Source organism: Episyrphus balteatus, chromosome 2 (assembly GCF_945859705.1).
Source record: "Episyrphus balteatus chromosome 2, idEpiBalt1.1, whole genome shotgun sequence".
Classification (NCBI taxonomy): domain Eukaryota; kingdom Metazoa; phylum Arthropoda; class Insecta; order Diptera; family Syrphidae; genus Episyrphus; species Episyrphus balteatus.
Window position 1 is genome coordinate 63782838 of NC_079135.1, and position 15692 is coordinate 63798529.

General features: G+C 31.4%; 2 protein-coding genes across 2 annotated transcripts; one reads left to right on the forward strand and one right to left on the reverse strand.

Annotated features, from left to right (window-relative positions):
- The first annotated feature begins 317 nt into the window (after positions 1-317).
- LOC129910312 (MYND-type zinc finger-containing chromatin reader Zmynd8) lies at positions 318-8981 on the forward strand. Its single transcript, XM_055987645.1, has 8 exons — positions 318-806; positions 873-1012; positions 1068-1643; positions 2224-2425; positions 4081-4645; positions 8200-8287; positions 8602-8745; positions 8806-8981. Exons 1-8 carry the CDS (start codon positions 674-676, stop codon positions 8932-8934), a joined length of 1977 nt encoding a protein of 658 aa, XP_055843620.1. The 5' UTR covers positions 318-673; the 3' UTR covers positions 8935-8981.
- A 4456-nt stretch (positions 8982-13437) lies between these two features.
- Positions 13438-14619, reverse strand: LOC129911024 (pyridoxal phosphate phosphatase PHOSPHO2-like). The gene has a single exon (XM_055988663.1). It carries the CDS (start codon positions 14372-14374, stop codon positions 13508-13510), a length of 867 nt encoding a protein of 288 aa, XP_055844638.1. The 5' UTR covers positions 14375-14619; the 3' UTR covers positions 13438-13507.
- Positions 14620-15692: the final 1073 nt, after the last annotated feature.

Here is a 15692-nt window from a genome sequence, read left to right on the forward strand (position 1 = left end):
TCGCGCCTCTTGAGGCTTCATGTAATTGCTGACATATACTAATTTGAGCCGTCTTCGGACCCGTTTCTGAGTCAAAGTCGGACTCAGCTCCACCTGAGGCGGAGCGGATTCGGACCGAGGTCGGACTCGTTTGCTTGAAGGGCTGTTCTAACCTGATCTGACTCAAAAGCGAGAATAGAAAAACCTGTTCTAAACTGTTTTTGACAGCGTCAATGAACAGCAAACTAGAACAGTTCAGAATAGAAAAACCTCAATAAACAGCAAAAAGCTGTTCTTTTTTGTCTGGAACAGCGTCGTTGAACACACTTATTATTTGTGAACTGCTCAGCTCAGTGCCTAAATCGGTGATAAAAACGAAATACGCCACGAACGAGCAAATTGAAAAAACTTGAAGATTTCGCGCAATTTTCATTTGCGGTTGTCTTCCTATGTCAACGCAAAAACGAAAACAAAACAAAAATTTATTACTGTCACTTTCCTGAAATCGCTTTGAGATCGTATGTTCAACATTTTATATTGGCTCTCCAGCATTTACTATATGTTCGGAAAATAAATATAAATAATCTGACAAAATAAAAGAAATAAAGGCACTCTAGCCTAACTTATAATGCATTAAGTTTCTTTTAATTCGTATCCGATATTTGCGAATCCCTATAAACTCCAAGCGCTAATTATGAATCGTGTACGAAGAGCGCCGCCTTCTTGCATTCGTTTTATATATAGAGCCATAGCAGCTGCCAAATTCGAACAGTTAACTCTTGAGCAATTGGTTAAAATCCTAAAAAACGATGCTTTGGTCAGCGATGGTGAGAAAATGTATTCCCTTAAAGCTATTTCAATTGTAACTGTATACCTTTTTATCATGTCTGCAGAGGTAGCTACACAAATAATTACTCAATGTATCAATGACAAGATTCTTATTCCGGTTGTAGTCGATCACGGACGTGGCTCTCCGCGTCTCAAAGTTGCCGAGGGAAGACCACTGAGTTTGCCGACACCGATGGAGATTCCAGTATTTTCTAATACTCTTCTGTTTTTGCTCTGTCTCTAATATTTATATGTTATAGATACCACAACACGATCATTACTGTTTCGAGTGCCACTTGCCTGGAAATCTGGAACCTTGTTTAAAGTGTCCAAGAGCATTTCATCGTGAGTGCTATCGCAAAGACCCTGAGAAACCCAACTATGAAATCCCATCAGCAAAAGTTCAAAAGAATCCGCTACCCGAGTTTAATTCTGATTGTGAACAAGATATAAACTGCTCGGTCTCCGAACTAGGATCAAAATCGACAACATCTCAGCTTGCCACTAATGATGCAGATAATGCAATGGATTCAGTTAGCGTAACAAGCGGTACTCCAGAAGAAAATAAAGGTCATTTTGATTTGAATGTTGATATGAAATCCAAAGTTGATGTTATGTGCTTGGGTGAGACTCGCCCTCCAAATCGAAGTAGGCGATCCAATGTGTCCTCTTCATATGCAAAAAATGAAGTAATCACAACCGAAGACGATGACGATCATGGGCTCTGTACAAGCTGTCGCCTCTCTAAATGTGCAGCTTTGCGAAATCCACCAAATTTGGAGTCTGATGAACTTTGTTATTTACTCAACTTTACATACACACGCAACATAACATGGGTAATTTTTTATGCAGCATTCAATATTCTCAGTTTTTTTCGCTAAGGGTATATATTTTGAAAACTATAAATTTCAACTAATTTTGATTTTCTCAGACAAGCATTTTTAGTTTTTTCTTTCGAGTTAACTTAAGTTTTATTTTATTTAGGGCTGATATTTCAATTATCGGATAGGCTAGTAGAAGCTTAGAGCGGAATTAAGAGTCGTCACTCAAGTAAAAATGTTACTCAAGTGAACATTTGCTCTTGCGTTTGGTCCACTTCAGCTACTTGTTACTGTAAGAAAACTTAAAATTTTAGCTTATGAATACCAAATGAGTATGTTTTGAAGCAAATGCTTGTGCAAAATCTCAGAAAATAATCTCAGACTTGTGCTTGAGAAAAATTTTTACTTGAGTGACGACTCTGAATCCCGCCCTTAATGTTTAAAAGTTTACTCAAGTTGAAGCCCACATACAAACTTAACTTTCTATTGAAAATTTGAGCAAAGCCACCTAAATTTGGTTTTAATTGTACGCTTTTGTTGAAGGCCAAAAATCTAGTTCTGGATCAAATTATGCAAATAAATATTTTTTTTTCAGATTACAGCAGACACTATTGCCTATCTGGATTCCTTAGACTCTGATGATAAGGACCTTGAAGTACTTCAAAAAGTTCTACTTCGCATCCCAATTGCCCCAAAAGACATTTCGCAAAAAATTGAGTCCAGCGAATACAAATATTTAATGGAATTCCTTATTGACACACTTGATCTTCAGCACAACATAGGTGTTTTATTTGGTGGTGAGTAGATTTTACGAAATTCATACACGAAGAGTTCATGGGAAAAGAGCACATGCCCTCTTAAACCGATTTCGAGAAAAATACAATTATAAAATTTAAATTAAAAATATAGTTTTTTATCTTCTATTTTTAAATAGGATAAAATTAAGACTACCATCAATTGATACATACTCGGTAAAATATTTCGAGATCTTATTATTCTTTTACTTTTGACAACAAGTGTGTTTTTTTTTAAATTAAATACTTGTTTTATATGGTTACTTTAACTACTTATTTGAAAATTTAAATGTTCAAACAAATTGTTTTCCTCTACAAGAGAAAAAGAATGGGCACGTTCAGGAAATATTAGGGACTAAATATTTAGGCAACGTCATTTTCTGAACGGAAATTTGCGTTGATTGCCTAAATTAGTTTGGATATGATGTTATTGTCAAATTTCGAAATTTAATTAAGACCGCATGGGACAAACACCGAATTTAACTTTACTTTAATAAATAAATATTATTTATTATAACCGATAATGCACTTTTAATTGGTTTTTTACACAAATAAATTCAATTTTGCTAACGAAATTCTGTAATTGAAAACAATCAGCTGTCATGTTGACAAAAAAAACTTTCCTAGATTTTTAGGTAAAATTTTCTTGCCTAATTTTCCAGTTAGCTTTCCAATAAAATTACCTAAATTGGAAGGATTTTTTTTGACAGTTGACCAATCAGAGGCCGAGAAATTACCTAAATATTTAGGCCCTAACGTTTCTGAACCTGCCCAATGTAATTCTTAGTTATGTATGGAGTTAAAATGATTAATAAATAAATAAATAAGTGGTCTTGAGCCGTATTTCGAGTGGACATCTTCACTTTCAATTATTTAGAACTTAAATTTGCAAGAATTTTATACAATCGATAGTGAAAAAAATGTATAATTATGATCCTCTAAGCGGTTTCTAGGAATTTTTTATGAAATTTCGATTGATGAAAAGCCTTTTTTCAAGACTTCAATGTTTGAATTTTGAAATATTACAAAAATAAAAAGAGATAAACCGAAGACAAATAAGAAAACAAATTTTAAGAAAACTCTTTAAATTTATTATTTTAATGTATTGTAAGTAAAGATTCAAATTTAGTTTTTCCTTAGTATTAAAAAAAAAAATACAAAAATTTACTATAGTCCTGACGAAGGGTGTAATCATGCCCGAAACGTCGACGAAATATTAAACAATATCAACACAGACCTCTTAGAGGAAATAGGAATAAGGCCTCAGTTAAAGCTATAAGTAAAATCCATCAGTAAAAATTGAAACATCAGGAATCTGAAATCTTTTACTGGTGAGCGATTATAGCAATCAGCAAATTTACGTCATTAAATTAAATGCTATAACATTTTTAAATTAAAAAAGATGTTCGCTAAACATTATCATTTTAATGGTGACAGTATATTTTTTAGGAATTGTGAATACAATATTCGAATTCTTCGCAAAATTCTACTTTAATTTCATACATATTCCCTATAAAATATTGAAACCGAAAAAAGTTATAACGACATGAAAAAGTACAAACCAAATTCGCACCCGCGTATCTTTCACGCAGGGTGTGCATATAGAGGGTTAAGTTGTTTTAATGAATACAAAACGATCTTTTATCAATCATTCACAGATTCAACAGAAATGGATTCAACAAAATGGCTAGTACGTGATATAACACATGACCTTGCTGAGATTGGTCGGTGCCCTGATTGTTTCCGTTACTCGAATCACAAAAAATCAAAGGGTTGGTTTTGTAAGCCATGCGTGCAACGTCACGAGTTGGTTTTTGCTAAACATCCTGGTTTTCCATTTTGGCCGGCAAAAGTTATTAGGGTCTTGCCTAATAACAAGTATGACGTAAGATTTTTTGGTGGCGATCATTCAAGAGCTTTAGTGGATGTTAAGAACATTCGTCCAATTGATACTGATCCAAAACAGTTGAAACTGTCTAAAGGACATGCACTGAAATCAGCTATGGAAGAACTCAAACATCATCAACTGTTGTTGCACTATCCACCAAGTCAATTCTCATTTCGAGCTGATAGAGCCCAAGTACAGGCGATTTTAGAGAGGGTTTTGATGGGCACCAGCCCACAAAAACAAAGACGGTCGGACGTTGCCAAAACATCAAAGCAGAGAGATCAAGATAATGAAGAACAGCCACTAGCTGTTGCGCAGAATTCCTCTAGAAAAAGGTAAATTGATACTCAAAATTTTTATATTTTGTAATTTCTTTTCAATAATTGAAATGTGACATAAATTATATTTGAAGATAGTGCCGATCGAAAGATTCGTATAGAAAGCAAGTTTCTGATAAGATGTGCGAGGTTATCTTTAGCTTTATTTTGAGTTATATCTGTACCAATTACAAACATTGCGCTCAAAATGTTAAAGTTACTATTGTATTTTCGTGAAAACTACAATAATCAAACCGCTTGATTATAAATGACTCAAAGAATTTTTTTCGATGGAACAATTATGTTGTGTATTTATTTTGTATTTATTTTTTTTGCCTGATGCAAATTCAATTTTCGTGTTCAGGAAAAGAAGAGAGTAGGTACACTCAGAGAAAAAGTAACTATTTCTATAGTCAAGACCGGGATAACTATTTAAAATAGTCATATGACTACAGCTATGTAACTATTTTATCCAAAAACCAGCCTTAAAAAACTTTGAGATCGATTTTCTCAAAACTAAGGTGAGTTTACATACAACCCTATAATTCTCAGCCAGCGAACTGTCAATCTTGTTAAATACAAAGTTGAACTTTTCTGATCTTTCTTGTTCTCACATTATTATAAACTTGTGCTGCTCTGATCTGTTCTGTCCTGGATTTTTTTTTCATTAAAAAGACCTTTTAAAAACTTAAACTTACAGGAAAAAAGTGTATGCTCAAAAAAATATTTACCTACAACTTTGATCAAATAACTTATTCGTTCAAATTAATACTGTTATGTAGAATAATTCGCGTTTTCCGAAATGGGGGATTTCACCAGGGAAGAACTGGCGGTTTCTTGCTGTAAACACCGGGTAACAAAGGGTTAAAAATTGCATGATGTCAATATTTCAGGTGGAGATTACTTATTCCATAAAATAAATAATTTAAAGCCCTTAGCAACCTATGGATTTGAAATTTCATGATATGTATTCAGTGTTGCGAATAGTGCAGATTTATCTGCATTTTGCAGATTTTCAACCTATTCCCAGACTTTTAAGAACCATAAATCTGCAGTCCAGATTTTATCTGCAACTGAGACTTAACGTTTCCAAAACGGAAATGGATTTCATTAAAAAAATCAGTAAAATGGTAATTAAAGTAAAGCCAAGGACGAATTAAGGCATCATTTATTTTGCCAAAACTAGCAATTTTTTCTATTATTTAACTTTAGTTTTCAAACCAGCTGGAGTTTGTTCATAAGGTTGTATAGTTTTCCTTCTTGATTTCATTTTCTCAAATGCAAATTGTAACAAAAATTCAGTACGATTTTGATTTTATAGAGGAAAAAGCATAACAATACAACTACTAAGAAAATTTAACAATTTGAGCGACGAAAAATATTCTCGTAACTAATTTTGCTGACAAGAGTGACACCTGCATTGCATTGTAGATTTTTTTTCGTCGTTTCTGCAGATATTTCAACATTTTCATGGCAACACTGTATGTATTACGAAGAAGCGATTTTGTATTTGACATTTGTGGTCGAAATTAATCTTCTTGTTGGTACGAAGAAATCTTTTTATAATTTAACAGAGCAACCCTGTATAAGCTTTTGGTCTTCGAAAATCATATCACACAATGTTACATATACAGGGTGTCCCACAGTCACCGCCCCAAACGAAAACCATGGATTCCTGAGGTCATTTTAAGTCGAAAAACTTATGAGGTAATTTTCTCGTTTTCGTCCCGTTTTCGAGTTACCACGGTTTTTATGATTTTTGCTCTCTTGTCCTTTAACTGGCCTTAATTTTGCCAAACTACGTTTGATTTGAAAGATTTTTTTTACAACAAATCAAGAATTTATTACAGTTTTAGTTTGTCTCAAAACTTTTTTTTCTGCGGACAACCGTTTCTCCACAATTTTGCATCAAACACAATTTTCTTCGTTTCTTAAGTTGTTTTTTACACTTTCATATCATTTAAGTCAAAAAAACACGTTAATGAGTATTAATTTTTTGGGCTTTTTATTAAAGCCCAGTTTATTTTCATAAAAAAATTAAGTTTTATTTCATAAAAAAGGCTACTGAAAGTAATTAAAAAAAATAAGCAAACTGAGTGAATTAAAAAAAAAAAATAATTTTTAAATAAAAATTAATTTAAAAGAACTAAAAACTTTTACTGAGCTATTGTGGTTAAGAAAAGAACAAATAGATAAAGCTCCGAAAAAGTTTTAATTCATTTAAATTAATTTTGTATTGAAAAATTATGTTTTTTTTTAATTCACTCAGTTAGTTTATTTTTTTAATTACTTTCAGTAGCCTTTTTTATGAACTAAAACTTAATTTTTTTATGAAAATAAACTGGGCTTTAATTAAAAGCCCAAAAAATTAATACTCATTAACGCATTTTTTTGACTTAAATGATATGAAAGTGTAAAAAACAACTTAAGAAACGAAGAAAATTGTGTTTGATGCAAAATTGTGGAGAAACGGTTGTCCGCAGAAAAAAAAGTTTTGAGACAAACTAAAACTGTAATAAATTCTTGATTGGTTGTAAAAAAAATCTTTCAAATCAAACGTAGTTTGGCAAAGATAAGGCCAGTTGAAGGACAAGAGAGCAAAAATCATAAAAACCGTGGTAACTCGAAAACGGAACGAAAACGAGAAAATTGCCTCATAAGTTTTTCGACTTAAAATGACCTCAGGAATTTATGGTTTTCGTTTGGGGCGGTGACTGTGGGACACCCTGTATAACAACTCGAGATAAGCTGAGTATGAAAGCTTAATAATAATAACTAATCCGTTCCGTTTTTAACCATACTTGTTATAATTTTCTGTAAAAAAAATTTGTACATGACCTTTCCAACTGCTTCATTCCTCGAGATTTTTGGCCCACGCCTGTACGATTAGTTATGTCATACTAAGATTAGAATAGTAATGAGTAAATTAAAAACTTATATATTTTTTTCTAATCGTATATCATATATGCAACTTAAATATTTCTGCAAGTAATCGAAGCCAAATATTTTAAATATAAAGGTTAACAAGCTTATTTTTGAACGTATCATTGTTGATTGTTTTGATTGCTTTTGTTTTTGTAAACCTCTAGTGTGAATTATTCTATAACTGTGCTATAAAGATCTCATTACCAGGCTATCAAAACAAAACAAAACAAAAAATAATGATGCTCGAGACAGAGAAAAAAAATCAAACCGTTACCAATTTTTTCATTTATCTGTTCTATTTTCTTAGATTGCCAGTTGCTTGTTTTGTCTTCCAGCTTATCAAAACAAACATGGCTCACAGAAAGTAAATATTTTAACAATTTTGTTTATTTTTTCTTATTTAATGGAAAATGTTTTTTATGTGTCTTTTTTTTTTATTTTGTTTACTTTGGTGTTCATAATTGATATTGATATCAAAATGGCTTTGCAGAAATAAAAGTTAATATTTTAATCATATAAATTAAATGTGATGTGATCCGACGTTCGTCAACTATTAATTGTGCTAAATTAAGTAGAAAATAGAACTATAAAATAGTTGGCTATAAACTCTATATGGTATTAATCGATGAAACTGTGTTATTTTTCAGGAAAAGAAGCGAAAATATATCTAATCCCAGAAACATCTGTCACACACGTTCCAAAGAAGATATTCTTCCATCATTGGAAGTACAAAAGGTAATATGATCCTTTAAGCGACCAACGAATTAAGGAATCAACGAACAAGTGAAATAAAATGCATTTCATAGCAAAAACCGGCTTAAAAATTAAATTTCCTAAATAAGAAACATGTGCGAAAAGAAAGTGGTCGTTACGAATTAAAATTTGGTTAGTAAGACCAAAATTATTTCTCATAGTTCTCTTATATTGGAAATTAATTAAGAGTTAGGAGAAATGCATCAACTTCCAATTGTTCATTCATCCGGTCATTCTTTGGTTCCTCTGATATGTATGATGCTTTGAAGAAATGTTTAATCCTTTTTTATATGCAGCTCCAAAAAGATCTCGATGGGGCTCTTAAGATTATAAAAGAAAACAAAAAAAAACAAACCGACCTGACAAATCAAATCAAGACATTTAAGGAAGCTATCGCTAAAATGGAACGTAATATGGAGACTATTAAACGTAAACAATGGGTAATTATTAACTGTTTTAAAATTAATTTGTTCATATAAACCTCGATATGTAATTTTTAGTGCTTTTGGTGTTTTAATGAGGCAATACTCCTTTGCTGTTTCAAGGCATCATACTGTTCAGAAGAGTGTCAGAAAGCCCATTGGGAAGATGGGCACAGTAAAGTATGCAAGAACAGAGACCTGCACTGACGATGGCGTATGTAAATAAAACAATATGAATACAAAAAAAAAAACAACCATTATGCTTAAATGAAGAGCATTTAATCAATAAATATGGAAATAACATTCAATGAAGGATTTCAAAACAATGAGACATAAAATATTACAAACACACAAACGGCATGTAAAAAAATTAATCTTTGCAGGATAAATATTTAATGATATCTTTTGTTACAAGTATATAGTTTGTTGATGTTTCAAACGCAGTGCGTTTTTTATTGTATTAAGTTCTCTACTATTTAGTGTAGCTCATATCTTTTTACAAACAAAAAGTGACTTATAAAAATGAATAAACAACACTAAAATTACATTGTTTACTCTTCAACTGTGTGTTGGCCGTTTTTTTTATAAAAGGATTTACATATTTAAATTAATACAAACTTTAAGTTTTGTAATTTTATTCCTTTATTACTATTAGCAATAAATGAATGGTTGAAAAATTTGATTTGGATAAGATTATCACGTGTACAGTCGTTGGTAACTAATTTGAATATAAAGTGTAATTGGGGCCATATAAATTATTTCGTTTTTCTAGTACAAATACAGTGACCCACAAACTTCAGAGTAAAAAAGGATTCAAATTTTTTCGTTTTATTATCCATTCCGGACATTTCTTAGTATTACCAAACAAAAACAATATAAGGGTCAAAACCATAGACGTGGAAATTGTCAGTTCCAGGCATTTTTAATAATCGAAACAACGTTAAAGGTTTTTCTTATTTACCGATTAAAATAGGGCTCAGTTATAGCTATCAGTAAAATCCTTCAGTAAAAATTTTGTTTTCCTATTTTGAATACTTTAGGGCGAAATTCATATTCGTTACTCAAGTTAAGATTTTTCTCAACTTAAGCATTCACTTGAGTAGAATAAAATCTTGACTTGACAAAATATTTTTTTTCAATCAAGCTCACAAAGAAATTTGACTGATTTGAGGAAACTATCATCTAAAAATTTATATTTTTTAATAATAATTTCCTTTTTTATTTATTTCTTTAGTGTTAAATATCGTCTATCGCAACAAAAATAAAACCAAATCGATGAAAAACAATAGGTCTGTTTAATGAAAAAAATCTAGGACAGAATAGACCAGAGGAGATCTGTCAGAACGAGAAAGAACAGAAAAGTTCAACTACGTATTTAACAAGATTGACAGTTGTCTTTATCAATTGCAAAATTTCAAATTCAAAAATTATTTCTTGAAATTATTTTTTACTAAAATAAAAATTCTTAAGAAATTCACTTTTTAAAATCTTGTTTTCTCTTATTTTTATCACAATCAATCAAACAGATGACAATTGACATTTTTCACTTGCTCTACCTCAAAAGTAGGAGCAGAAAAAACTTGAACTTTTCTGTGCTGAAAAACTTCATGAAACATAAAATGACAGATTGTAGAACAAGTTGGGGCGAGTTTTTTTTTTTTCATGAAACACAAAAACTTGTATTTTTCGGAACTTTTCTGTTCTTTTTCGGGCGGATCAGATTCAATATACTTTCAGATGACCGCCGGATTGAGAAAATTTGTTCCTCAAGTCGAGATTTTACTTTACTCAAGTGGATCGCTCTATTCTTGCTGCTAATAATGACGTTACTTGAGGGATAATGCTTAGGTTGAGAAAAATCTCAACTTGAGCAACGACTTCGGCTCTTAATCTTATATTTTGTGCAAAATTTTGATGAAATAAATTGAAAACATATTTTCACTAATTTTTTTAAAAAGAGTCAATGCATTTTGTGTTAAATTTTTTACACAAATTCATTTTATAAATTTAACGGATGAAATTTCATTTTAGGGCTCAGTTATAGCTATCAGTAAAATCCATCAGTAAAATTTTGTTTTTGCTATTTTGAATACTTTAATCTTATATTTTGTGGAAAATTTTGATGAAATAAATTGAAAACATATTTCCACTAATTTTTTTAAAAAGAATCAATGCATTTTGTGTTAATTTTATACACAAATTCATTTTATAAATTTTACTGATAAGTCAATTTTAAAGTTCAAGTGACCTCAACTCCAAATTTATTTATTTTACTGATAAGTTTCATTTTACTGAACAGCTGACTGCCAAATGCCAAAAAATATTCCATTTCGTTTTACTGATGGCGTTCCATTTTTTTTACTGTTCCGGTGCCATCATTAAAATAATTACTGATGAAATCAACAGTAAAAAAATTAAATAATTGGCATTCATCTAGAAATATATTTGTTTTGATAAGAAAAGTTTTCATTTTTAATTAATTCCATCTAATATCAGTACAATCTGATGAGTATTTTGTTTTAATTATTATTTTTGAGATACAAAATTTAAAAAAAAAACATCTAAGGGAACTCTTTAGGACTTTGAGCATGAAGTTTTTATCATAAAACGAAGTTGATTTCTTAATATTTGGGATGTCGAATTTTCGCACAATCATATTTTTGAATCATAAGTGTGTCTTACAAAAAAAAATTCCTATAAGTTACATATTAAATGGATGAAAATTCAAAGATTGCATAAAATGAATTTGGCAAACTTATACGAATTCCAACAAAATATGTTATCAAATGGGATGTTTTTTTTTCGGTCACAACGACAAGATTGTAATTGTAGTGCTGTAGCCCTTAAGCACTATTTACATGAGAGCGACCAACGAATGAACGAATAAAAGAAATTTAATGTATTTTTAAAGTAAATTTGTTAACAAAAACTGTAATAAACAGTAGCAAACTTATTAGTGTTTAATTTTTTCAAAGAAAATTATAACGTTTCAATTTCTAAAACAAGAAAAATGTGAGAAACCCAATTGTTCGTACGAGCAAGCTTTTATTCGTAACGGCCATTTTGTTTTTTTTTTTTTTTTTTAATTTGAACTTTAGTTAGCTTGCTGTTTAGTGGGGCGGCTTAGCAACAAAATCGTGCACTTTGTGATAAAAGTATGGTAATATTCTGATTCTTGCTCTTTAAGTAAAAGACTATTCATTAAGAGTCCAATAACTTTTTACATGATGGCCGAAACATTTTGGTATTGATTCTATTCGATCGGGCATTAAAGAATACCTCGAAATCATGTATCATAATATTGATAAAAATGTTTTATTGCTTATAGGTACAATGATATGCAATAAAGCAAGTGCAACACAGAAAAACTCTTGTATCTACCCTTCCGGATGGAATACAAGAGAGCCCAAATATCTCAAAATAACTCTTATATTGAGTACTTCCAACGATGTTAATTTCATGCTTTTATCACAAGGTGCACGATTGAACTCTTTTTTAACCCTTTCGGTTCCAGCGTTACTCTCATGTTACATATCTTTAAAAATTCGTAAAAAATATTCTATTAAATATTTTTTTAGGTTTCGATGGCTTAATTGAAAGATAGTAATGCCTAGTTACTGGATAATTACAAAAAGTTAGTCAAATATGTTACTTTTAATTTTTTTTTTTCTTGAAAAAGAGACTGAAATCCACATTTTTCTTTCTTTTTTGCAAAAAAAATTTTTTTATATATGGTCATAATTTTGAAAAAAAGATATACAAAATGTTAATCCAGAAAGTGTTTTGTGTTTTGGTTTAGAAGAAGTAGCATACATGATTGTTTTATAAAAAGTTATTTTCTCAATTGTCCGACTTTTTTTGGTGGTCATAGACAGTGTATGTTAAGGCCCCAACCCATAGAATCCGTTGCGTCCGTTCCGTCAATCCATCCGTTGAAGTTTGGGATTCAAGAAATTTTTAACTATTATTGTTGTTCTTTTTTTTTAATAAAATAAAATGCGCGACTAGATTTCATGTAGGTACTCGTTCTTCAGTTAAAAACAATTTTTAATAACAGATTATCATTTTTAGATGAGACTTTGGCATAGTAAAATTGAACTCTACAACAGTATTTTAGTATTTAATTGATATAACTTATTAGATATATCATTAAATTAATGTTACTTTTATTACATTTTCTTCGCAAATATACATATGTATATAGAAAGTTGGGCTACTTCTTCCGTCGAATCCGTCCGTCTCCGTCGCTTATGGGTCGCTTCTCGCTTCCCATAAGAACGTGTGTATTTTATCGAGCTGTCACTTGAAAACCTCGACGGAACGGACGCAACGGATTCTATGGGTTGGGCCCTTCAAGGGCTAATATGAACGTGATGAAAAAATAAGCCAACAGAAAACAAAATGAATACAATGAAACCAATATCCCGTCCTCACTATGAGATTGATGAGTTTTCAGCTGATTAGTAGGTAGGCACATAAGAGACAATTGCATTTTTCGATTCATAACCATATTATTTTTAAAGTTAAAGAGGAAATATAAGGTCTGATAATATAATATAGCTCAGCTTTGTTGAAATTATATGTAATTGGGTATCAGCATAAAGGTTTTTCTTGTATCATTAAAATGCAAATGAGGGCCCTTTATTTAGTTGATTCTCCAAAAATACTTTTATCTGTTCATATATCGAAAACTAAAAGGCAATAAAAACATAGTTTGACACATAAAATTTATATTTTTTATATATATATAACAATAAATAAATAATTACAACTTTTCTACTTAAACTGGACACGTTGGTGATTCAAACCTTTGATCAGGTAAATCACCATATTTAAAATGCTCCTGCAGCTGTTCATGCAAATCAAATCCGTTGTTCCAATATATTAATTTGGATTTCGCAGTCAGCTTGGTTTTATTTTTTTCCAAAATGCGTTTCATTCCATAGCCTTTTCTGGCACAACCAACATCGTTTTCACTCAGTCTCATTACGGGACAGATATCATTTGTGCCGTCGCCTACATACACAACATTTTCATATTTAATAAAATCATCGACTTCTCTTGTTGCAATAAAATTCTCAAGAATCTTCCCTTTGCACAGGTTCTCAGCACTGAGTTTGCATTCAGTTTGGTGATGATATGGTTTAATGGTCAATAAACCATTGTCCAAAAATTGTGCTGGATTGGTGAAAATCTGTGTAAATATGTTACTTATGTTATGAGCTTGTGTCCATTCTCTTATAAACTCACTATTTGAGTCGCTTATTATAATCAAGTCAAAATTAGCCTGATGAAGGCTCTTGAGAAGTCTAACAAATCCTGGAACCTCTCGAATACATCTAATTCTTTCAAGTATTTTTTCTCGTGTAATTTTTTTTTCATGCAGAAGTCGAAAAATCTCTTCCATATACCTAGTCCAACCTTCGGTTTTTACCAGTTCCTGAACATTGGGTGGGACTTCGGGTGTCACTAATTCACGAACTACTGTATCTGTGTTACCAAAAACTACCGTGTTATCAAAATCAAATGCGGCTAAGCGTTTTGGTTGTACCAAATTGGTCATTTTGGAATGGAAGCAATAGTTGTAGTGCGTAAAATCAAATATTTGTTTAGATGCAATTTGGTATGCACAATGGCGAGCGTGCATAAAGACGCAAGCTGTACGAGGAATTGGTACAATACACAAAATTCTTTGAGAAAATCTTAGAGTTGGCTTGAATACAAAAAAAAATGTGGTAACATGAATAAGTTAAAATTATGATTATAAAAATTAGTAGAAATACATCGAATCGTTAAAATATGTTTTAGGCAAAAATTTAACATAAAATAAATATTTTCGCAAATTTTTAGAACTGTCAAAGTGAATGAAAGTGAGTGGTGAGTGCTTCCAGACTGATATTCCAAGATAAATTTTTGACAATACTGCCAAATATTTTTATGGCGATTAAGTTTAATCACACCCAGGTGACGAGTAAATCGCATTGAAGAAATTCAAAACGTGTTTCTCAGGTCAATTTAAGTGATCAATAGGTGTGTTTTTTATTACAACCGGTCTTAACTAGACAAAAAAACGCAGTCTGGGCTAAGCATTTTATATGTTAAATACAACAACACCTTAGCCCCTTGGGCTTAGTTGTTTAGCCCGGAAATTTCTCTGGGCTTAACTTTTTGAATAGTTTTAAATCAGTGCTACCAAACTAATTTTTCATAAATTGTTTAGAATTTGTTTAAAAACGTGAAAACTCACGTTTGGAAGGACAAAATGTATTAAAATAGTTTTGCTAGCATCCATTTTTGTATCTCTTTGTAAAACATACATGAAAAATACAAGAAAAGGACGAAAGCGAAAAATATAACAACTCTAAATTTTTGTTGTGATTGTGCCTGGCTACACAGTGATTTTTCAATCGATTGAAAAATCACATGCGGTGGCTACACACTGTTGTGCCCAATCACGTTCCACTTTTACATTTTCTAGGGACAAACGTCAAAAAGAGGAAAAATTTAGCAATGGAACGTACTACCCTCAGAAAATTCAGTTCCCTTCGTGAGCATCTTACCCCTTCACTCTTCATCCCTCTTGCCTACAAACTCACTGCTTAGGCGATTGAAAAATCACCGTGTAGCCAGGCACATTGCTGTTTTCGGAACATTCAATATACAGTGCTGCCAAGATTTCAGGTTAAGCCCCGAGGCCTTTTTTTTTGTCCAGCTAAGCCGGTGGTAATAACAAACACACCTAATAACACAGCCACAAAAAAAAAAAAGTTCTGACCTGGGGTTGCGACTGGGTTTTCCATTGCAAAATAAAAATATAATTTTTATTTTGCAATATTTTGGGTCGCTGAAACCGAATCCGAAGTCCGTTTTACCCTATCACGTCAAGTTTTCGAGATAACCTCAAAAAATGTCACGAAAAAAAATTTTTTTTTTCTCTGATCTGGATGTGCGAATATGTCAATTAT